The sequence below is a fragment of the Pleurodeles waltl genome, chromosome 10 (assembly GCF_031143425.1).
Source record: "Pleurodeles waltl isolate 20211129_DDA chromosome 10, aPleWal1.hap1.20221129, whole genome shotgun sequence".
In the NCBI taxonomy this organism is placed as follows: Eukaryota; Metazoa; Chordata; class Amphibia; order Caudata; family Salamandridae; genus Pleurodeles; species Pleurodeles waltl.
The window spans coordinates 7,922,337-7,946,973 of record NC_090449.1 but is presented as its reverse complement, the minus strand read 5'-3'; the positions used below and the strand labels follow the sequence as shown (position 1 = coordinate 7,946,973).

The 24,637-nt window shown below is 48.2% G+C and overlaps 1 protein-coding gene across 10 annotated transcripts in view; it reads left to right on the top strand.

Moving 5' to 3' along the window:
- HUWE1 (HECT, UBA and WWE domain containing E3 ubiquitin protein ligase 1) overlaps positions 1-24,637 on the top strand; it is a 1,403,674-nt gene that overhangs the window by 560,182 nt on the left and 818,855 nt on the right. For all 10 annotated transcript variants that reach the window (XM_069209338.1, XM_069209335.1, XM_069209339.1 and 7 more), the window contains one exon: positions 11,142-11,223. In XM_069209338.1, coding sequence (XP_069065439.1) covers positions 11,142-11,223 — 82 coding nt within the window. The remainder of the gene's footprint in view (positions 1-11,141; positions 11,224-24,637) is intronic.

The following is a 24,637-nucleotide window of genomic DNA, read 5'->3' as shown; positions in this document are numbered from 1 at the left end:
AAGCAAAACCTTAGACATTGTAAGTGCAGGGTAGCTATAAGAGTATATAGTCTGGGAGTCTGTCATACACGAACTCCACAGCACCATAATGGCTACACTGAAAACTGTGAAGTTTGGTATCATACTTCTCAGCACAATAAATGCACACTGATGCCAGTGTACATTTTATTGTAACCTACACCCCAGAGGGCACCTTAGAGGTGCCCCCTGAAACCTTAACCAACTACCCGTGTAGGCTGACTGGTTTTAGCAGCCTGCCACACTCGAGACATGTTGCTGGCCACATGGGGAGATTGCCTTTGTCACTCTGTGGCTAGTAACAAAGCCTGTACTGGGTGGAGATGCTTATCACCTCCCCCTTGCAGGAACTGTAACACCTGGCGGTGAGCCTCAAAGGCTCACCCCCTTTGTTACAGGCCACAGGGCATTCCAGCTAGTGGAGTTGCCCGCGCCCTCCGGCCACGGCCCCACTTTTGGTGGCAAGGCCGGAGGAGATAATGAGAAAAACAAGGAGTCGTCACTGGCCAGTCAGGACAGCCCTAAGGCAACCTGAGCTGAGGTGATTCTGACTTTTAGAAATCCTCCTTCTCTTCCAGGGGATCCTCATCAAAGTCATAAACATTGAATATTCCCGCCCTTGTGCGGGGACCCCGGAGCATATATAAAATATATACACATTATACATGTGTAACAAACAGTCATGCAGGCTATCATGTTAAAAACAGGCTAAAATGCTTTATTTCTATGAAGTTTTTTTTTTTTTTTTTTTTTTTTTTTTAAATACTACAATAGAGCATAAATAAGTACCCAAGCTCCTAAAACTAGGCTTGGGGAAGTAAGCAGTAGCAAACTCTAGTGAAAAAATAGAGAAAACTGCATTGAAAACAATGAAGCATTCTTAGCCAATAGGCTGCATGCAGGTTAACACAGGAGAACCATAAAAACTTTGGCACTGTGCCTTTAAGACCCTGAGCACCTCCAGTATCCCACCATGCCTCAGGGGTGAAGGAAAGGTGACAGTTGGTTCACAGTTAGGTCAGTTCTTTTTTCCGGCTCCTTCTGAGAGGATCCTGGAGCATTGAGCTCTCAGTTTTTCTGAGTTTTCCTCAGAAAAATTCTTTAAAAAAGCGTTTTTTCATTTTTCACTCGACAAATAACATCTTTGTCTGAGCTGGGAAGGTTTTTTCTGACAGAAAAATGCCTTCTCTTTTTGTCAAATGCCCTGCTTGTGGGAAGAAGAAGGCCCAGTCAGATCCCCACTCTCTGTGCATAGTGTGCCTGCCTCAGAGTCACTGCCCTGACACTTGTCAGTACTGTAAGAACATGTCTAGGAGGACTCTAAAAGACAGAGAGAAGATCCGACTTCATGGGCTTCAGGAGAGGAAAAGAACATCGTCCTCCTTGCTCTCCAGGCATCCAGAAGGCCATTCTCAGGAGAGAATGGCCCGGTCGACGTCGACAGGTAGGAAAATACCTGCTTGTTCACCGTCGACGTCGTCGCTACCACCGTCCCACCGGCATAGATCGCCGTCGACGGCGACGCACCCGACGTCGAAGGGAACGGCGTCGAGGGAACATCAGAGTAGGGGCAGGTCTCCGTCGACGGCAGCCCGCCGATCGACGTCGAGCCACCGCCGGCATGCCCGGTCGCCGTCAAAGGCTGTGCGCCCCCCGACGTCAGGACACACGACGTCGAGATCTCCACGACGGCACGGCAAACATCCGCCGTCAACCTCCCATCGCTCCACGTCGAGGCACACGACGGCGAGCAGGTCGAGGTCCAAGGAACGCCGTTCGACGTCAAGGCACTCAACGTCGAGGCAATCAACGTCGAGGCAGGACCAACCGACTGGGCGTCCTTCGACGTCGAAACAGCCATCGACGTCGAAGCAGGTCTTACCTGTCCAACAGGGAGCAGAACATCGCCCCTCGCCAGACAAGGCTCAGTCTCCAGTGGTCTCCATACAGAGCGACTCTTCTCGGTCAAGAGCATCTCCTGGGCATGTCTCGCCCATCAACCTATCTCCGAGATGGCTGGAGAGCCTCAACAGACCAGCGGCCTCCCCAGATTCGCAATATTCGCGAATGTATTCACCCACTGCCTCCCCGCCAAGAACGCCATCGCCGACAGCCGGGGCAGAACGGGCTCGTTCAGCTCCTCGACAGCCGACCGCGAGGACTAGGCGCTCGGCTACAGCGTCCCGCAGCAGATCTCGCTCTCAACGGAGATCCAGGTCGCGCTCAAGAAGATCACCCTCTTGGTCTTCATCAGGTTCTTCTGTCAGGCGTTACTCACCTACTCTTACAGATTCACCACCTGCTAGAGTCTCACCAGTGGATGACATAAACACTTTCAACGAGGTGTTACTAAGAGGAGCACAGAAACTCAATATAGAGGTTCCAGAACCATCTACCTCCTCATCAATCATATTTGAGACACTACAACAGAGGTCAGCGTCGAAAAAGTTGCTGCCTCTAGTGCCTGGTTTGTTGCAGCCGACCATGGACACTTTTCTGGCCCCAGCCTCGCTTAAGTCTGCCCCGGCTCGGATTCTTAAAAAGTACAAGGCTCCAGAGCAAGACCCTTTATTCCTTAGGAAGGATCCGCCACCAGACTCAGTGATCATAGCTGCCGCCCGAAAGACCCACTCGGTGGCATCTTCATCCACAGTACCCCCGGATAAAGAGAGCAGGCATTTAGACTCTCTGGGAAGAAAGATGTGCGGGACAGCGGCTTCAGCAATGAAGGTCTCTAGTGCGTCTGCGCTCCTGGGCAGGTACGATCGTTCTCTGTGGGATTCCCTCAGTAGATTTACGGAAAAACTGCCCAGAGAAGACAGGCAAGATTTCCAAGAGATTCTACAGGAAGGATGCCTGGTATCTAACCAAGTTATCAGCGCGGCAGCGGATGGGGCGGATTTGGCGGCTCATGGGTACGCACATGGTATCTGTGCGAGGAGATCTTCCTGGCTGAGGCTCACTGGCTTGAAACAGGAGGCACAACAACGTATCCTGAATCTCCCATTTGCCGGGAATTCTCTATTCGGTGCCCATGCAGACGAAGAGATGGCCCGCATGAAGACCGAGGTGGATACCATGAAGGCGGTAGGCCTCGAAAGAAGGAAAGATTTCAGGCGGAGGTACAGACCGTACGATAGACGCCCTTTCCAACAGAGGGTTCAAACCCCTCATTGGTCGCAAAGGTCTCAGCAACGACAGGGGCGCCCTCTGTTTCAGCGAAGAAACACAAGGGAGCGAGGGTCAAGCAGACCTCAACAGTCCACTCCAAAAGCACCCACTAAACAATGAAGTCTCGCTTCCCTCGACACTGTACACCACTCCGGTGGGGGGAAGTATTATTGCTCATCTTCACGAGTGGCACTCTATCACAAGAGACAAATGGGTGCTCAATATTGTCGAACATGGCTATTCTCTTCTTTTCAAGCAGCCTCCACCACACTTGCCACCAACCAAACACAATCCGGCTCATCTCACCTTGCTACGCAAGGAGGCTCTCACCCTCCTAAGAAAGAATGCCATAGAAAGGGTTCCACCTGCCCACAGAGGAAAGGGGGTCTACTCCCGTTACTTTCTAGTAACAAAGAAGGGTCAAGAGGGCGTTTTCAGGCCAATCCTGGATCTAAGACTGCTGAACAAATACATAAGAAAACAGAAGTTCAGAATGCTAGCGCTTCATCAAATTTTCCCTCAACTGCATCAGGGAGACTGGATGTGCTCCATCGACCTGCAGGATGCGTATTTCCACATCCCAATAGCTCCAAAGCATCGAAAATTCCTGCGCTTTCGAGTAGCGTTACAGCATTACCAGTTCAGGGTTCTACCCTTTGGCCTGAAATCTGCTCCAAGAGTTTTCTCGAAATGTATGGCAGTGGTGGCAGCGCATCTACGAAGACAAAGGATATACATATATCCATACCTAGACGACTGGCTACTAAAGGCTTCTTCTCCGGAGCAGGCGAGAAGCCATCGGGACATTGTACTAGGAGTTTGCGAAGCTCTAGGTCTTCAGGTCAATTACCAGAAGTCAACCTTGACTCCAACGCAGAGTCTTCACTACCTAGGAGCTATCATAAACACAAAACTACAAAAAGTGTATCCTTCGGAGGAACGACTGTCCTCAATAAACATGAAGTGCCAGGACCTGTTGAGAGCCAGCGCACCTACGGCACGTCAAGTGACATCACTACTGGGCTCCATGGCATCGTGCATCTTTATTGTCCCAAATGCCAGACTCCACATGAGACCCCTCCAAGAGGCATTGGAGGCCAATTGGAGCCAAAGAACAGGTCGCTGGGAAGACACAATGCAGCTACCGGAGGTAGCACTGCAGTCATTGAGATGGTGGATGCACAGACCTCACCTGTCAGTGGGCGCTCCGTTTCACCAGGTACTTCCATCCGACACTCTGGTAACGGATGCGTCTCTTCAGGGATGGGGGGCTCATCTGGGTCCTTTTCAAGCGCAGGGTCTGTGGTCAGACAAGGAGAAGCAGTACCACATCAATCTGCTAGAACTCAGAGCGGTCCATCTGGCTCTCAAGTCTTTCACACCGCTAATTCAGGGGAAAACTCTATTGATACAGACGGACAATACAACCACGATGTATTACTTGAACAAACAAGGGGGAACGAGATCCCTACCCCTTTCACGAGAGTCCCAAGCGATATGGCATTGGCTCCTGGCCAGAGGAATGTCAATCACAGCAGTTCACCTGCCAGGTCAGCAGAACGTAGAAGCAGACTTTCTAAGCAGACACCTGGAGGACGTTCACGATTGGGTCCTGCACGACGAAGTCGCAGAATACATCTTCGCGCAATGGGGTCGGCCTCAACTGGACCTCTTCGCAGACGATGTAAACAGGAAATGCCCAGACTTCGCATCCAGGTTCTACCGTCCAGGATCTCGAGGGAATGCCCTGTTGATCGACTGGTCAGGGACATTTCTTTACGCTTTTCCTCCGATTCCCCTCATTCCGGCAGTGATCAGCAAACTTTACGGATCCAGGACCAGAATGATTCTTATAGCGCCACAATGGCCTCGGCAATTCTGGTACACGGATCTCCTCAACCTGTCGGAAAAACCTCACAGGAGGTTGCCGTGCAGACCGGATCTTCTGAGCAGAATGGAGGGCAGGATTCTGCATCCCAACCTACCCTCTCTGAGCTTAACAGCATGGCTCCTGAATTCCTGCAGTATGGGCACCTAGGACTCTCGCAGGAGTGCATGAACATTTTGAAAGAGTCCAAACGGCCTTCCACGCGGCGTTCCTACGCTTTTAAGTGGAAGAGATTCTACATATGGTGCTGTCAGCAAGGCCATAATCCCATACGGGCGCAGGAGGACGTCATACTGTCCTATTTGCTTCACCTAGCGAAATCCGGTCTGCAGGTATCATCTATTAAGGTACATTTGTCTGCTATTACTGCCTATCGCAAGTCACCTTCTCAGGAATCCTTCTTTACGAAACCTGTAGTCAAGGATTTCTTGGAAGGTTTGAAGAAAGTTTTTCCGCCAATTCGGAGGCCTTCTCCTCCGTGGGAATTGAACATAGTCCTAGCAAAACTTATGGGCCCTCCTTTCGAGCCTATCCATAAGGCTTCCTTACAACACCTTACGTGGAAAACGGCTTTTCTGGTGGCCATTACTTCAGCGAGGAGGGTCAGTGAGATCCAGGCCTTGTCTGCAAAAGAACCGTACACGGTTTTTCATGACAATAGAGTAGTTCTGCGAACTCACCCATCTTTCCTTCCGAAGGTGGTGTCAGAATTCCATATTAATCAGACCATAACTTTACCGACGTTCTTTCCCAATCCGGAAACTCCGGCTGAGAAAGCATTGCACTCATTAGACTTGAAAAGAGTGCTGAAATTTTATCTGGACAAGACAAAATCGATTAGAAATTCTAACCGCTTGTTTGTGAACTATGGTCATTTAAGGACAGGAGAAGCAGCATCTAAGCGAACAATATCAAGATGGATAGTCTCTTGTATTGTTAATACTTACCAGCTAGCTAATAAACAATTGCTAGCCCGGCCTAGAGCGCATTCCACAAGGGGAAAAGCGGCTACAGCTGCTCTCCTGAACAATGTTCCTATATCTGAGATTTGTAAGGCTGCTACATGGAAGTCTGTACATACTTTTACAAGACATTATTGTTTAGACTCAGATGCAAGAGCGGATGCCCAAGTGGGGCAGGCCTCTCTAAGGAATTTATTTGCGTAAGTCATGTCTATTTCTGCACTTCTATCGGACAGTCCGCTGGGTTTAGGGATGGGCTTGCTAATCTATTCAATGTTTATGACTATTGATGAGGATCCCCTGGAAGAGAAGGATAAGTTACTTACCTGTAAATCCTAGTTCTCTTCCAGGGGTATCCTCATCAAAGTCATAAACAACCCACCCTCCTCCCCGGACACACGTCTACTGGAAGTGCAGGACAGACAGTATTTTGATTCAATTATACAAATTGTCACCGTAAAAAGAACTGACCTAACTGTGAACCAACTGTCACCTTTCCTTCACCCCTGAGGCATGGTGGGATACTGGAGGTGCTCAGGGTCTTAAAGGCACAGTGCCAAAGTTTTTATGGTTCTCCTGTGTTAACCTGCATGCAGCCTATTGGCTAAGAATGCTTCATTGTTTTCAATGCAGTTTTCTCTATTTTTTCACTAGAGTTTGCTACTGCTTACTTCCCCAAGCCTAGTTTTAGGAGCTTGGGTACTTATTTATGCTCTATTGTAGTATTTAAAAAAAAAAAAAAAAAAAAAAAAAAAACTTCATAGAAATAAAGCATTTTAGCCTGTTTTTAACATGATAGCCTGCATGACTGTTTGTTACACATGTATAATGTGTATATATTTTATATATGCTCCGGGGTCCCCGCACAAGGGCGGGAATATTCAATGTTTATGACTTTGATGAGGATACCCCTGGAAGAGAACTAGGATTTACAGGTAAGTAACTTATCCATCTTGCAGATGGAGGATTCCCCCAATAGGGATAGGAATGTGACCCTCTCCCCTTGGGAGGAGGCACAAAGAGGGTGTAGCCACCTTCGAGGCTAGTAGCCATTGGCTACTGCCCTCCCAGACCTAAACACACCCCTAAATTCTGTATTTAGGGGCTCCCCAGAACCTAGGAACTCAGGTTCCTGCAACCAAAGAAGAGGACTGCTAAGCTGAAAAACCCTGCAGAGAAGACGGAGACACCACCTGCTTTGGCCCCAGCTCTACCGGCCTGTCTCCCCCCTTCTAAAGACTGCTCCAGCGACGCTCTCCCCAGGGACCAGCGACCTCTGAATCCTCAGAGGACTGCCCTGCTCTAGAAGGACCAAGAAACTCCAGAGAACAGCGGCCCTGTTCACCCAAGACTGCAACTTTGTTTCAAAGGAGCAATTTTAAAACAACTGCATTTCCCTCAGGAAGCGTGAGACTTGCTACTCTGCACCTGACGCCCGGCTCGACTTGTGGAGAAACAACACTTCAGGGAGGACTCCCCGGCGACTGCCAGACCGTGAGTAGCCAGAGTTGTCCCCCCTGAGCCCCCACAGCGACGCCTGCAGAGGGAATCCCGAGGCTCCCCCTGACCGCGATTGCCTGACTCCCAGATCCCGACGCCTGGTAAAGAGTCTGCACCCGCACCCCCCAGGACCTGAAAGATCGGAACTCCAGTGCAGGAGTGACCCCTAGGAGGCCCTCTCCCTTGCCCAGGTGGTGGCTACCCCGAGGAGTCCTCCCCCCCCCCCCCCCCCCCCCCGCCTGCCTGCATCGCTGAAGAGACCCCTTGGTCTCCCATTGATTTACATTGGAAACCCGACGCATGTTTGCACACTGCACCCGGCCGCCCCCGTGCTGCTGAGGGTGTACTTTCTGTGCTAACTTGTGTCCCCCCGGTGCTCTACAAAACCCCCCTGGTCTGCCCTCCGAAGACGCGGGTACTTACCTGCTGGCAGACTGGAACTGGGGCACCCCCTTCTCCATTGAAGCCTATGCGTTTTGGGCACCACTTTGACCTCTGCACCTGACCGGCCCTGAGCTGCTGGTGTGGTAACTTTGGGGTTGCTCTGAACCCCCCAACGGTGGGCTACTTTGGACCCAAACTTGAACCCCGTAGGTGGTTTACTTTCCTGCAAGAACATTACTTTACCTCTCCCTAGGAACTGTGAAAATTGCATAAAGTGTCTAGTTTTAAAATAGCTATATGTGATTTATGTGAAAAGTGTATATGCTATTTTGATTATTCAACGTTCCTAAAGTACCTACCTGCAATACCTTTCATTTAAAGTATTACATGTAAAATTTGAACCTGTGGTTCTTAAAATAAACTAAGAAAATATATTTTTCTATACAAAAACCGATTGGCCTGGAATTGTCTGAGTGTGTTCCTCATTTATTGCCTGTGTGTGTACAACAAATGCTTAACACTACTCCTTTGATAAGCCTGCTGCTCGACCACACTACCACAAAATAGAGCATTAGTATTATCTCTTTTTGCCACTATCTTACCTTTAAGGGGAACCCTTGGACTCTGTGCATGCTATTCCTTACTTTGAAATAGTACATACAGAGCCAACTTCCTACAGTTACCCCCTAACATTTTGCCTTTGCTAAGTTATGATTTGAAAGTTTGCTGGGACCCTGCTAACCAGGCCCCAGCACCAGTGTTCTTTCTCTAAACAGTACCCTTGTCGCCACAGTTGGCACAACCCTGGCCCTCAGGTAAGTCCCTTGTAACTGGTACCAAGGGCCCTGATGCCACGGAAGGTCTCTAAGGGCTGCAGCATGTCTTATGCCACCCTGGGGACCCCTCACGCAGCACAGACACACTGCTTGCCAGCTTGTGTGTGCTGGTGGGGAGAAATGACTGAGTCGACATGACACTCCCCTCAGAGTGCCATGCCAACCTCACACTGCCTGTGGCATAGGTAAGTCACCCCTCTAACAGGCATTACATCCCTAAGGCAGGGTGCACTATACCACAGGTGAGGGCATATGTGAATTAGCACTATGCCCCTACAGTGTCTAAGCAAAACGTTAGACATTGTAAGTGCAGGGTAGCCATAAGAGTATATGGTCTGGGAGTTTGTCAAACACGAACTCCACAGTTTCATAATCACTACACTGAAATCTGGGAAGTTTGGTATCAAACTTCTCAGCACAATAAAGGCACACTGATGCCAGTGTGCAATTTATTGTAACCTACACCCAGAGAGCATCTTAGAGATGCCCCCTGAATACCTACCCGACTTCTAGTGTAGGCTGACCAGTTTCTGCCAACCTGCCTCACACCAGACATGTTGCTGGCCACATGGGGAGGGTGCCTTTGTCACTCTGTGGCCAGGAACTAAGCCTGTAGAGGGTGGAGGTGCTTCACACCTTCCCCTGCAGGAACTGTAACACCTGGCGGTGAGCCGCAAAGGCTCACCCCTTTTGTTACAGCGCCCCAGGGCATCCCAGCTAGTGGAGATGCATGTCCCTCTGGCCACTGCCCCCACTTTTGGCAGCAAGGCTGAAGGAGATAATGAGAAAAACAAGGAGTCACCCACCAGTCAGGACAGCCCCTAAGGTGTCCTGAGGTGACCCCTGCCTTGAGAAATCCTCCATCTTGAGTTTGGAGGATTCCCCCAATATGATTAGGGATGTGCTCCCCTCCCCACAGGGAAGGAGGCACAAAGAGGGTGTAGCCACCCTCAAGGACAATAGCCATTGGCTACTGCCCTCCCAGACCTAAATACACCAGTAAATTCAGTATTTAGGGGCTCCCCAGATCACAGGAAAGCAGATTCCTGGAACCTGAAGAAAGGACTGCTGACCTACAAGCCTGCAGAGAAGAAGGAAGGTGACAACTGCTTTGGCCCCAGCCCTACTGGCCTGTCTCCAACTTTGAAAACCTGCTCACGCATCCGACAGGGACCAGCGACCTCTGAAGCCTCAGAGGACTGCCCTGGACTACAGGACCAAGAAACTCCCGTGAACAGCGGCCCTGTTCAAAACCAGCTACTTCTTTGCAACAAAGAAGCAACTTCCAAAGACTTCACGTTTCCAGCTGGAAGTGTGAGACTACACTCGGCACACGACGCCCCCGGCTCGACCTGCAGAAAATGAACACCTCAGGGAGGACCACCCCACCCGGCGACTGCGAGCCCGTTAGTAACCAGAGACGACCCCACTGAGCCCCCACAGCGATGCCTGCAGAGAGAATCTAGAGGCTCCCCCCGACTGCGACTGCCTGTAACAAGGGACCCAGCGCCTGGAACCAACACTGTACCTGCAGCCCCAGGACCAGAAGGAGCCAAACTTCGACGCAGGAGCGACCCCCTGCCTTGCCCAGGTGGTGGCTGTCCCAAGAAGCCCCCCTGTGCCTGCCTGCACCGCTAGAGTGACCCCTGGGTCCCTCCACTGTTTCCTACCTGAAACCAGACACCTGCTTTGCACACTGCATCCGGCCGCCCCTGTGCCGCTGAGGGTGTGTTTTGTGTGCCTACTTGTGTCCCCCACTCCCCCCACGCTCTACAAATCCTTCCTGGTCTGCCCCCCGAGGACGCAGGAACTTACCTGCTGGCAGACTGGAACCGGAGCACCCCTGTTCTCCATAGGCACCTTTGTGTTTTGGGCACCTCTTTGACCTCTGCACCTGACCGGCCCTGAGCTGCTGGTGTGGTAACTTTGGGGTAACTTTGGGGTTGCCTTGTGGTCATGTTTTACATTTGTCTCAACTTTGTTTGAAATTGAGGAAATGCTGTAACTGAAGTCCTAAGCATTGTAGCACCCTCTTTATCCTGGCTGGTATAAGTGTCAGTGCTAACTTAACCCTCATGACACCATTGCTTAAGCACCTCCTGGTGTTGATTTATTAGTGAAAGATTTGGTGGACCTAATTTGGTGCCTTGGCTGGGGTCATGTAAGGAATCTGTGAGCTGAATCATTGATCAGAAAGATTTCTATTAAAGGTAAGTTATTTTATTGCTTATAAAGTATGTCCTTTGACCCATCTCGTACTTTGAATCAAGCTGTAAAGTCACATCCTCGTATGATTGGAATAATTCTCTACTTTGTTCTGACAGTTCTGATAGCAGCTTTTGTGGGTTCTGCTCTGGTGATGTTATTTCTGTGCTCTCCTAGGTGGATCACTCCAGTATTGCTGCTGATTGATTTCTATGAGAAGATGTCCATCTCTTCAAAGAGAAGATCTCAAATGAACAAGGTACGTTCCGTCTTACCAGCTGACATATGAGTGTCTGAGTAAACATGTATTGATGTTAACTGAATAGAATTGTCTATTAGCAGGATGGCACAGCATTTCACAAGAGATTTTTTTTTTTTTTTAAATGTGTGCTTGTTAAGTGCAAATTTATTTTAGAACCTGCACAGTTTGAAACTTTCATCACAGGTGTTTTGATCTTGTTTTGCAATGGGTGTTGGGAATGGTATCTATGCCAATGCTGTTTATGCCTTTTCCTGTATATCTCTTGAAATAGAGGATGTTGTCCGATAAGGTGAGGTGGAGGCATCTGTGCATGCAAGCTTTTCTTGACACACAGCTCTTCCAGCTGTAGTTGAAAGAGGTTCTGAAATGCCCTGTCCATGGGTGATACGTTGCCTAATGATTATTTAACCCCTTAGCTGCTGGGCCTCCTCCCCCCTGCCCCTCCCCCCCCACCCCCGTGCTGAGCCCTTTTTTGGCTATTTGGGGTAGTTCGCGCTTAGGCCTTCATAACTTTTTGTCCACATAAGCTAACCACGTCAAATTTGCGTCCTTTTTTTCCAACATCCTAGGGATTCTAATGGTACCCAGAGTTTGTGGTTTCCCCTGGAGGAGACTAAGAAAATAGCCAAAATACAGTGAAAAGTTCGTTTTTTCCAAAAAAATGGGGGAAAAAAGGGCTGCTGAAGAAGGCTTGTGGTTTTTTTCCCTGAAAATGCCATCATCAAAGGGTTTCTGGTGCTGAAATCACTATCTTCCCACCTTTCAGGAATGGGCAGACTTGAATCAGAAAACCACATTTTTCAACACAAATTTGGCATTTTACTGGGACATACCCCATTTTAACTATTTTTGGTGCTTTCAGCCTCCTTCCAGTTAGTGACAGGAATGGGTGTGAAACCAATGCTGGATCCCGGACTGCTAAACATTTCTGAAAACTAGACAAAATTCTGAATGCAAGGGGTCATTTGTGTAGATCCTACAAGGTTTTCCTACAGAAAATAACAGCTGAAATAAAAAAAATATTGAAATTGAGCTGAAAACAGCCATTTTTCTATGTTTTACTCTAACTTTTTCCTGCGATGTCAGATTTCCGAAAGCAATATACCGTTTTGTCTGCTGGACTCTTCTGGTTGCGGGGATATAAAGGGCTTGTAGGTTCATCAAGAACCCTAGGTACCCAGAGCCAATAAATGAGCTGCACCCTGCAGTTGGTTTTCATTCTATACTGGGTATACAGCAATTCATTTGCTGAAATATGAAGATTGAAAAATAGGTATCAAGAAAACCTTTGTATTTCCAAAATGGGCTCAAGATAAGGTTTTGAGGAGCAGTGGTTATTTACACATTTCTGAATTCCGGGGTGCCCATACTAGCATGTGAATTGCAGGGCATTTCTCAAATAGACATCTCTCTTATATTTGGAAGGAAAAAATGTAGAGAAAGATAAGGGGCAATAACACTTGTTTTGCTATTCTATGTTCCCCCAAGTCTCCCGATAAAAATGATACCTCACTTGTGTGGGTAGGCCTAGCGCCCGCAACAGGAAATGCCCCAAAACACAACGTGGACACATCCCATTTTTTTGACAGAAAACAAAGCTGTTTTTTCCAAAGTGCCTAGCTGTGGATTTTGGCCTCTAGCTCAGCCGGCACCTAGGGAAACCTACCAACCCTATGCATTTCCGAAAACTAGAGACCTAGTGGAATCCAAGATGGGGTGACTTGTGGGCGTCTGACCAGGTTCTGTTACCCAGAATCCTTTGCAAACCTCAAAACGTGGCTTAAAAACGTTTTCCTCTCATTTCGGTGACAGAAAGTTCTGGAATCTGAGAGTAGACACAAATCTCCTTCCACCCAGCGTTCCCCCAAGTCTCCCGATAAAAATGATACCTCACTTGTGTGGGTAGACCTAGCGCCCGCGACAGGAAATGCCCCAAAACACAACGTGGACACATCACATTTTTTCATAGAAAACAGTGCCGACCTGTGGATTTTGGCCTCTAGCTCAGCTGGCACCTGGAGAAACCTAGCAAACCAGTGCATTTTTTAAAACTAGAAAACCCAGGGGAATCCAACATGAGGTGACTTGTGGGGCTCTGACCAGGTCCTGTTACCCAGATTCCTTTGCAAACCTCAAATGTGGCTAAAATAACACGTTTTCCTCACATTTCGGTGACAAAGTTCTGGAATCTGAGAGGAGCCACAAATTTCCTTCCCCCCAGCGTTCCCCCAAGTCTCCCGATAAATATGATACCTCACTTGTGTGGGTAGGCCTGGTGCCCGCAACAGGAATAGATCACACAACGGTCAATGTTGGTCCTTACGTGAGGCAGCTGTTGACCCTGGGGTGATCCATTCCTGACGCAGGCACTAGGTGTAGGCACTCAAGTGGGGTAGTGTTTTTATCAGGACAGGTGAGGAGTCACTGGGTGGTAGGAATTTTGTGGATCCCAGCATATTCCTGTAGTTTGTGTGACAGAAATGCGAGAAAAATGATTCAACATTTCAGCTTTGCAGGGTATTCTGGGTAAGAAAACTTTGGGGAATCCACACAAGTCACACCTCTGTAGACTCCCCCGAATGTCTAGTTTCCAGAAATGTTTGGGCTTAGTGTGTTTCTCTATATGGCCGCCGAATCCAGGACCAAAAACACAGGTGCCTGCCTTACAAAACCAGTTTGTTTTGCCATAGATAATTTTGATGTCTCCACAATACGATTTGAGTGGTGGAATTTGGGGCTACACTAAATTGGGGAGCTCCCAAGAGAGCACTCTCTCTCTGCTTGCCGCCGCATTCACCTGCTCTCTGGGTTGGGCTAACCCACTATTACCCAGTTGCACAGCTTGCGAAGGGACAGCAGGACTGTCCTCATCATCTCCCTCATAATGTACTGGAAGAGGAGTTATCGAATGGGACTCCTCCGACTGAAAAATCACACCCAGAGTCTGCGCCATTGTCCTATCCCTCAGATGCTGTCTCAGTATCTGATGTCTCAGTCTCTGATCCTATGTCAGAGCGGTCCTCTATAACCCGAGTACAGGCAGCAGTCATCCATCAAGATGCCATCTCTGCTATTGGCTAAACTGTTGCTCTAAAACACTAGCCTACGTAGGCAGTCACAAAATCGATGGTGTGTGAGAGATACGTGCAACAGTAGAGGCCACCTTACCTGCGCTTCCTCCCTCAATCAGCACGTTCTTTCAAGACACTCAAAAAACACCTTGTCACATACCATTCGTCACAATCTTTAGCACCTCCTGCGCCCAGTCCAACAATCATTATTGGTGCTCCCACTCCCTCCTCCTCTGATTCCCTCATTACCACCCAGCAAAAGTGCCCTTCATCTCTCCATAGCCGCCCTCCACCCCGCACATACATTTCATTGGTATTATAGCGCAGGTAATGGCTGACTTTAGTAATGTACTCAGCTATTTACATAAAATACAGATTTGCTCTTTGCAGTAGGCATATAAACCTTCTGCGCTTCTTTATGGCACTAAAACTGCCACTAGACAAGTCTGACCCTTTTCCCCCCAGGGAAACCACACACATATTGACAAAAGTGATATATATATATGACAGCCAATCACCTGAAACTCAACTCAAGCAAAACCGAAATAATCCTCTTTGGCCCACACAAAAACACCTGGGACCCCTCATGGTGGCCCACCACACTAGGCCCTACACCCACCCCCACCAACCACGCACGCAACCTCGGCATCATCCTAGACTTCCTCCCTCTCGATGACCCAACAAACCAACGCTCTCACCTCCTCATGCTTCAACACACTCCGTATACTGAAAAAAACATTCAAATGGATCCCCAAAGAGACCAGAAAAACTGCCACTCACGCACTCAACAGCAGACTTGATTACGGAAACGCCCTCTACGCCGGCACCACTCTAAAACTCAAGCGCAAACTACACGCATCCAGAACTCAGCAGCGTGACTCATCCTCGACCTCCCCGGACACGAACACATCTCTCCACACCTCAAATCCCTCCACTGGCTCCCCATTGACAAAAGGATCACCTTCAAGATCCTCATCCTCGCACACATCACTCCACAACACAGGCCCTGCCTACCTCAACGAGAGTCACCTTCCACACCCCCACACGAAACCTCCGCTCAGCTGACCTCTCTCTCGCCTCTGTCCCCCGCATCAAACACACCACCACCGGGGGCAGATCCTTCTCCTACCTTGCACCCAAAACCTGGAACGCCCTCCCAACCCACCTTTGCAAGACCCAAAACCTACTTCTTTTCAGGAAGGGCCTCAAAACCTGGCTTTTCGAACAGTGAACCTCCCAGCCCCCCCCCCCCAATTGTAAATTGGGAGCTCTGCGGTAAGCAATGACTGGCGGTTTTGGAAAAAGCTTTTGCAATTTTTCACAAGTGGATAGTAAGGGAAAAGTTGTTTGTATTATATTTCTGTAGTTGGGAGCTGATGGATGATAGTCAACCACAAAAGGGATTCTGTCACTTTTGTTTCTTCTGTTGTTATTCCAAATAAGTGCTTCCCTGGGTAACTGCAAAGACTTGTCAATTTGTTGCAGAATGATATGCAGAGGATAGCCTCGCTTTTTAAATAATCTAACAAGCTCCTGTAGATGGCTTTTACAAGTGTCTTCATTGCTGCAGATGCGTCTTATTCTGAGCGCTTGGCTGTAGATGATGCTGAGTTTAGTGTGGCGTGGGTGACATGAAGTCCAGTTTAGATACAAATGAGCATCTGTAGGCTTGTGGTACAGATCAGTTATAATTTTTTGTTCATGAATGGTGAGTAACACAACCAGAAAAGGGAGATGACTCTTCTGTGTAGTATTGCTGCCAGTGAATTTGATGGTAGGATGGATACTGTTGATAAAAGCTGTAAATTGCTCAAGTGTTCTGCTTCCTGCATTCCAAATTATAAATGTCATCAATGTATCGTAGCCATACCAGTGGTTTGATGTTAGAACTCGCAAGTATATAGTCCTCCAGTTTTCCCATGAAGATATTTGCATAGGAAGGAGCCATCCGAGTGCCCATTGATGTCCCTTGTAACTGCAAATAGTGTTTACCATTGAAGGTAAAATTGTTGGATTTAAGGATAACTCTTGCAAAGTTGGTAAGCACATTTGTTGATGGTTTTTTCACAGTTCTTTTATTAAGAGCTTCAGATAATGCCATAAGCCAATCATCATATGGTATATTGGTGTATAATGATGTAATATCAAATGTAGCCAGAAGAGTGTCATCATCAGATGTATAGGTTTGGTTTAATTTTTCAATAATCTGAAGAAAGTGACTGGTGTCCTTAAATGATGGAAGTTGTTGGACAATGGGCTGGAGGTGCAGGTCAACAAATAAAGATAGTCTCTCAGTGGCCGTATCATTGCCAGAGATGATGGGGCGGCCAGGATTGTTCATTTTGTGAATTTTGGGAAGCATATAAAATCTTCCAGGTCTTGGTTTGGGGTGGACAAGTATATCTGCTGTATCATCAATGAGGTTTAAGCTCCTGTACTTTGCAACCATGTTCTTGATTTCTTTGTTCAAGTCTTCTGTGGGATCAGTTTCTAAAGGTTTGTAAGTGTTGGTATCCATCAGTTGTCTCATTCCCTCCTCAGTATAATCACATACTTTCATGGCAACCACTGCACCACCTTTGTCTGCTGGTTTTATAATGACATCTGTTCTCTGTTGAAGGTGGTAGAGGGCTTGTCTTTCCTCTCTGGTAATGTTATCAAAAATCCTTTTAGGTGTTGATTCTTTGAGTTTGTTAATGGATAAAATGTATGTATCAAGAACGGGATTTCTACCACATTGAGTGGTCCATGACTTAGGATGGCGGAACTTCTTAAATGGATCTGGAAGGTAGCTTGGCAGATCAACATTAGAATTATTGTTAAAGTATTCTGCAAGTCTGCATCTTCTCTCAAAGGATTTTAGGTCTCTCTTCATGTTGGCTGTATTATGGTCCTTAGGTACAGGACAGAAATAGAGGCCTTTGCTCAAGAGGTTTAATTCGCCTGGTGATAGCAGCCCTCCAGTTAAGTCAACAACTGTATCTGATGTCTGGAAGGGTTGTAGCTGGCTGGTGCTTTGCAGTCTTTTTTGTCTTAGAAATCTTCTATTTTTTTAATGCGGTTTACTCACAGGACATACACTGACAAGTGAATCTCCAAAAACAGAATGATTTATGAAGTGCTGATTTGGGAGAGGAGGTATATGAAATCTTAACATGTCTCTTTTCAGTTTTGCAGATTTAATTTTAAAAGCATTCCTTGCAGTGATCATTTTTACTTCTGCAATCCTCTGCAGTATGTGTGCCACTTCAGAGTCACTTTTTGTGTTCTTTAAAAGTTCCAATTCTTTTTGTAGCTTGGTAAAAAGAAAATATGCCCCTGGGTGGGGGCAGCCCGTTTTCCGAGGGGGCCAACCCCCCCCCCCCCCTCAAGTGAAATCCCTGGTGTCTAGTGGTGTTTCCTGGCCCCCGATCGCAGCACAGCTGCGATCGGGGGCCAGGAAACACTTTCAGAAGGCCTCGTAAGAAAGGGGAGACTCTCCCCTTTCTTACGAGGCCTTCCCGAACGTGGGGAAGGCCGTTTTCCCCATCGAAACAGGAAGCGGCGCTGATGTCACAAAGTGGGGGGTAGACACGGAAGCTTCCGTGTCTCCCGGGGAAAGGAAAAAAATAAATAAAATAAAAATAAAAATCCTCGGGGGCATTGCCCCCGAGGACTTATTAATACCCTCCCTGGTGTCGGCCACTGGTCGTGACCTGCACCAGGGAGGGAGTGTGGGTGTCGGCCACTGGCCGCCCGCAGTGAAAAGGTTAATGTTTTTATTGACATTTTTAAAAACAATTGACATGCTTTCAGTATTACTTTTAGAGGTAGAACATCTTTTGCATGGTATTGATTGGAACGCTATTCACTAATTCCAATGTGCCTCCTCAAACACATGCCAGTCACAGTTTTGCTTTGAATTTGTGCAAACGTGTCTGGGGCACTTACGCATCATGCCATCTTGATTCATCCTTCCTGTCTGCAGTAATCCATAAATAATACATTTCTCCTGCTATGGATCTTGTCATTTGGTGATAGAGGGTGGCGGAAATGTTACACTCCAGCTCCCTACAACCATCACCAAAGGCAACATACTCCAAAACCCCGGCTTCACTTTAATTAGGTGCTCACGGAGCCCACATTGGCATCTAACCACTTCTTCCACCTCAGTCTTCATTCATTGGAGGTGCTACAGACTGGCACTGAGGATCCAGCTTTATTTGACTCTCCCTGTCAGCAGAAAGCACAGTGGTTCAGGCATCTTGCTTCTCAGAACTGTTGTCAGGCGCCTTCCAGACTACTTTCAAATGGGAATCCAAAAGAGAGTACTTTGCAGTGAAGAACTTTTCAGCAGGTAGCATAGTCCTCAAGTTGCTAAAAGCCATAAGCTTCCTCTTACACTGTGTACACGCTCTCTGGCACAGGACACAGATGGTTCTCCACAGTACAAGATCATCAGCAACCTCATTTTGTAGGTATCCAGTCTGGTTTGGGCTTTGCAGACTGTTGCCTGAGATATGGAGACATTTACCTCTCTACAATGCCTTGCATGGCTGAGAAATTCAGGTTTCTTTTAGAATTTCCAAACTACACACATGGGCCTCCCTTTTGACTGTTCATGTCTCTTCGGTGCAAAGACTGATTTCACATTATAGAGGTGTATAGAAAGGTAGACAACACCGCCAATATAATCAATTTTGACTTTGTTCAAGAATTTTTGCCTTTTGAGGCCGTCAACTATTATTTCTTCTCCACCAATAACTAAACCCTCTGTACATGCCATATAGAAACCAGGACAAAGGGAGATGAGACCTAGTGCTTTCTATCTGTCATTTATTCTTCCTCTTTCCCAGCTACTGCTGGAAAGGGGCCGTAGTTCCCTCTTCACATCACAATGAACTTGCTGGAGGGCACTTGCATCATTTTCCCCATGCCTGGAGGGACCATTATTTTAGACCTATGGGGCTTTTAGATTGTGGGAAATCTCCAACCCCATAAGCATTTGATGGAAACTTCTAGCTGCAGATTTCTTACTTTAGAATTCACTGGTGTAGGAAGTTGGTTCTGCATGTACTATTTCAAAGTAAGAAATAGTGTGCACAGAGTCCAAGAGTTCCCCTTAGAGGTAAGATAGTGGCAAAAAGAGATATTTCTAATGCTCTATTTTGTGGTAGTGTGGTCGAGCAGTAGGCTTATCAGAGGGTAGTGTTAAGCATTTTTTGTACACACACAGGCAATAAATGAGGAACACATACTCAGACAATTCCAGGCCAGTAGGTTTTTATATAGAAAAATATATTTTCTTAGTTTATTATGAGAACCACAGGTTCAAGATTTACAAGTAATACTTCAAATGAAAGGTATTTCACTCGGGTATCTTAGGAACTTTGAATCATCACAATTGCATGTACAGTTTTGGCATAAATGGCAATAAGCTATTTCAGAAGTGGACACAGTGCAAAAATCATCAGTTCTTGGGAGAGGTAAGTAAAGTTCTGATGGATACAACTACCTGTGGATTCCTCACCTAATGAATTCTCCCATGGCGCCAGCATTAGACGGAAATCTTCCTAGCTTCTGCACTTCGAAAAGGACGTCACATTAGCCCACGCGACGCCGTCTGACGTCATACAGGCAATAAGAGGTCCTCGCTGACGTGCTGACGTCAGTTCCCTTTTTTTCGTGCATTCGAAACGGTTATCTTCGAGGGAGCTACTGTTACTTTCGTAGTTACAGTATATTTCTGCTGCGTGAATTTTCTCTGCGGTTATTATGTCTCAGAGAAAGTCGGGTTTCAAGCCCTGTCGGGAGTGTGGGGGCAAGATGTCTGTTACTGACCCTCACTCCGATTGTTTATGGTGCTTAAGCTCCAACCACGACGTCGCAACATGTGATTCATGTCAACACATGAATCCGAAAGCCCTAAAAGAACGAGAGGCTAAACTCTTCATGGCGAAGTCAAAAAGGAAGGAGAAGAAGCATCATAAGAAGTCCTACTCGCCGAAGTCTCATCGGCGTCATCGAGACTCCCGGTGCCGTAGAGATTCACGGCGTCATTCCAGCAAGGAGTCTCGTTCGAGGTCGCTTTCGGCTCGGCGTCGAAAGACTTGGGAGGTCAGTCCCATGGTCACACCACATCCGTCGACGCCGTTGCCTTCTCCAGCTTCGCCGACTTCGCCTGGACAGACTTCAGTGATTGAGGTGACGCAGCCTCAGGTGTTTTCTCTTGCGTCGCAGACGTCGAGCCTGGCGTTGGGGTCGCCTTCAATCCAGGCACCCCAGTATCCGGCTTTTCCGGCCCCTGGAGCCGATAATACCACATTTTTGAATGCGATGTATACCATCTTTCAGCAGATGGCTCCAGGCGGTGCTCCAGCTGGTCCTTCGGGCCCTTTGCTTTTACCTTGGGTGCTCCGGCGCCGTTACGGCCAGCACCCTTTATGCCCTTTCTCCCTTTAGGGAATGTGGGCTCGGCGCCGGTGTTGACTCCGGTGTCCGCTCCGGTGGTTCCAGAGGTTTCGGCCCTGGAGGTTTCCATCCCGTCGACTTCGGGATTTTGGCCAGTGACTCTGGCAGGACCATCGGAGACTCCAAGACGTGACTCTCTTCGTCCGGTTCCTACCTCAGCGCCGAAGCTGCCTGTGGCGCCGGACATGGCGTCGGATGGATCCGGAGATCGGCGCCGATCCTCGACTTCGGCGGATGCCATGTCGACGCCGCGTGAAGAAAGGCTGCATTCTAGAAGGCGTGCTCTCCGTCTTTTGGAGGAGCAGGAATACCAACGAGTCTTGGAGGAAGGAGAGATTGAGGACTCTGGCAAGGGTCTTCATGGTCTGGATACAGCCAGTGGGCTGGATACTTCCCCTGAGTGGGACCTGTTATCTCCAGGGGAGTATACGGAGGAGGCAGCTACCTTTCACGCTGTTGTAAGAAAGGCAGCTAACTTTCTGGAACTGCCTTTGCCGGTGGCGGAGGCGAAACAGAATGCTCGGTGGCATGTGTAGCTGCAGATACACATGCTGTGCATAGTCCGCCGTCTGGTGTTGGGTCGGAGTGTTACAAGTTGTTTTTCTTCGAAGAAGTCTTTTCGAGTCACGAGACCGAGGGACTCCTCCTCCTTTGTTTCCATTGCGCATGGGCGTCGACTCCATCTTCGATTGTTTTTTTTCCGCCATCGGGTTCGGACGTGTTCCTTTTCGCTCCGGGTTTCGGGACGGAAAGATAGTCAAAACTTCGGAAAACTGCGTCGGTATTGTTTCGTTCGGTATCGGGTTAGATAGATTCGACACCGAATCGTGAAGAGCTCCGGTAGCCCTTCGGGGTAACTTCGACCCCCCGTCGGGGCCTGGTCGGCCCGACCGCGTGAAACATAGACACCGATGGAACGGACCCCGTTCCGATTCTGTCCTAAATGCCACAGCAAATACCCATATACAGACCAACATTTGGTCTGTAACTTGTGCCTGTCGCCCGAGCACAAGGAAGAAACGTGTGAGGCCTGTCGTGCGTTTCGGTCCCGAAAGACGCTCCGTGACCGAAGAGCCAGAAGGTTGCAAATGGCGTCCACGCCGACAGGACAACAAGGGTTCGAGGAACAAGGAGAAGAAGAGGAAGCCTTCTCCATCCATGAATCGGACTCGGAGGAATTTGAAGTCGAAGAAACCGTGAGTAAGATGTCGAAACAAGCACCACACGGGAAAACAGACACGGCCCAGGGGACGCCACTGCCAACAGGCCATGGCTCAACCCATAAAATAGGTGACCGTCCATCGGCACCGAAAAAGGGCGAACCGGTGCCGAGATCGTCCGACTCAGGTCGAGACACAGGCATGCAGCAATCTCGGGACCGAGAAAGTGCTGCCGAAAAGGGTCGACGCCGAGACAGCGGAACCGAAGCTGCTCGACGCAGAGACAGCGGCACCGAGGATGATCGACGGCGAGAAGGCTCAACTACAAAAAAGAGAAAATTCTCCTCGGAGCCGAAAACAAGCAAAGACACAGTTTCGGTGCCAAAACGCCCAGCAACCGAACCGACTGCCAGCTCTTATTCAGAGGAACAATCACTGTCCTCTCAAATGTGCAAACACAGATTTGAAGAAGAGTTACAAACCACTGACGTAGACCACACCCAGAAGCGGATCTTCATACAGAGTGGGACAGGGAAGATCAGCACTCTTCCCCCAATCAGGAGGAAAAGGAGACTCGAGTTCCAAACACAAGAACAAACACCACAAGCAAAAGTGGTGAAGAAAGTAACTCCACCACCCACCTGTAACTCATACATCACCGGCACAAACTCCGTCACATTCACCAGCTCATACCACCATGAGCCAAGATGACCAGGACGCTTGGGACCTATACGACGCCCCAGTATCAGACAATAGTCCTGAGTCGTACCCTACCAAGCCCTCACCACCTGAGGACAGCACAACGTTATGCACAGGTGGTAGCTAGGGCAGCAGAGTTCCATAACGTGTCGTTACACTCAGAACCTGTTGAGGATGACTTCCTTTTCAACACCCTCTCCTCCACCCATAGCACCTATCAAAGCCTGCCTACGCTCCCGGGAATGCTAAGGCACGCAAAACAGATCTTTAAAGAACCTGTCAAAAGCAGAGCGATAACTCCACGGGTAGAGAAAAAATATAAAGCACCGCCCACGGACCCTGCTTTTCTCACATCACAACTGCCACCAGATTCAGTTGTAGTAGGGGCAGCTCGCAAGAGAGGCAACTCGCACACATCAGGCGACGCCCCACCTCCGGACAAAGAGAGCCGCAAGTTCGACGCAGCTGGAAAAAGGGTTGCAGTACAAGCTGCAAACCAGTGGCGCATCGCGAACTCTCAGGCGCTCCTAGCACGATATGACAGAGCCCATTGGGATGAGATGCAGCATCTCATCGAGCATCTGCCCAAAGAATTACAGAAACGTGCAAAACAAGTAGTTGAGGAGGGACAAAATATCTCTAATAACCAAATACGCTCCTCTATGGATGCAGCGGATACAGCTGCAAGAACAATAAATACCGCAGTAACCATAAGAAGGCACGCATGGTTGCGCACATCCGGGTTTAAACCTGAGATCCAACAGGCAGTGCTCAATATGCCGTTCAACGAACAACAATTGTTTGGACCCGATGTGGACACGGCAATTGAGAAATTGAAAAAGGACACTGACACAGCCAAGGCCATGGGCGCACTCTATTCCCCGCAGGGCAGAGGCACTTTTGGCACATTTCGCAGAACACCCTTCAGAGGGGGGTTTCGGGGTCCAGCCACACAAGCCAGCACCTCACAATCAACACCGTCTACCTACCAGGGACAGTATCAGAGGGGAGGCTTTCGGCCCAGTACAGAGGGGGACAATTCCCTAGGAACCGGGGAAAATTTCAAGGTCCCAAAACCCCTACAACCAAACAGTGACTCACAAGTCACTCAACCCCTTCACACAACACCAGTGGGGGGGAAGACTAAGCCAATTTTACAAAGCTTGGGAGGAGATAACAGACACTTGGGTCTTAGCAATTATCCAACATGGTTATTGCATAGAATTTCTCCAAATCCCTCCAAATGTCCCACCAAAAACACAAAACATGTCAAAACAGCATTTAGACCTTCTGGAATTAGAAGTTCAGGCATTACTGCAAAAGGACGCAATAGAACTTGTACCACGTACACAAAGGAACACAGGAGTTTACTCACTGTACTTTCTAATACCAAAAAAAGACAAAACACTGAGACCAATCTTAGATCTCAGAACACTAAACATCTACATCAAATCGGAACACTTTCACATGGTCACGCTACAAGACGTATTACCACTGCTAAAACAACAAGACTATATGACAACCTTAGATCTAAAGGACGCGTATTTCCACATACCGATACATCCCTCGCACAGGAAATACCTAAGGTTCGTATTCAAGGGAATACATTACCAATTCAAAGTGTTGCCGTTCGGTAGAACAACCGCACCAAGAGTATTTACAAAATGCCTAGCAGTAGTAGCTGCACATATCAGAAGGCAGCAAATACACGTGTTCCCCTACCTAGACGATTGGCTAATCAAAACCAACTCCCTAACAAAGTGTTCACACCACACAGAGTATGTCATACAAACCCTCTATAAACTTGGTTTCTCCATCAACTATGCAAAATCACACATTCTGCCGTGCAAAACACAGCAATACTTAGGAGCGACAATCAACACAACAAAGGGGATAGCCACTCCAAGTCCACAAAGGGTTCAAAATTTTTACAAGGTTATACAAGCCATGTATCCGACACAAAAAATACATGCAAAGATGATATTACAACTCCTAGGCATGATGTCCTCATGCATAGCCATTGTCCCAAAC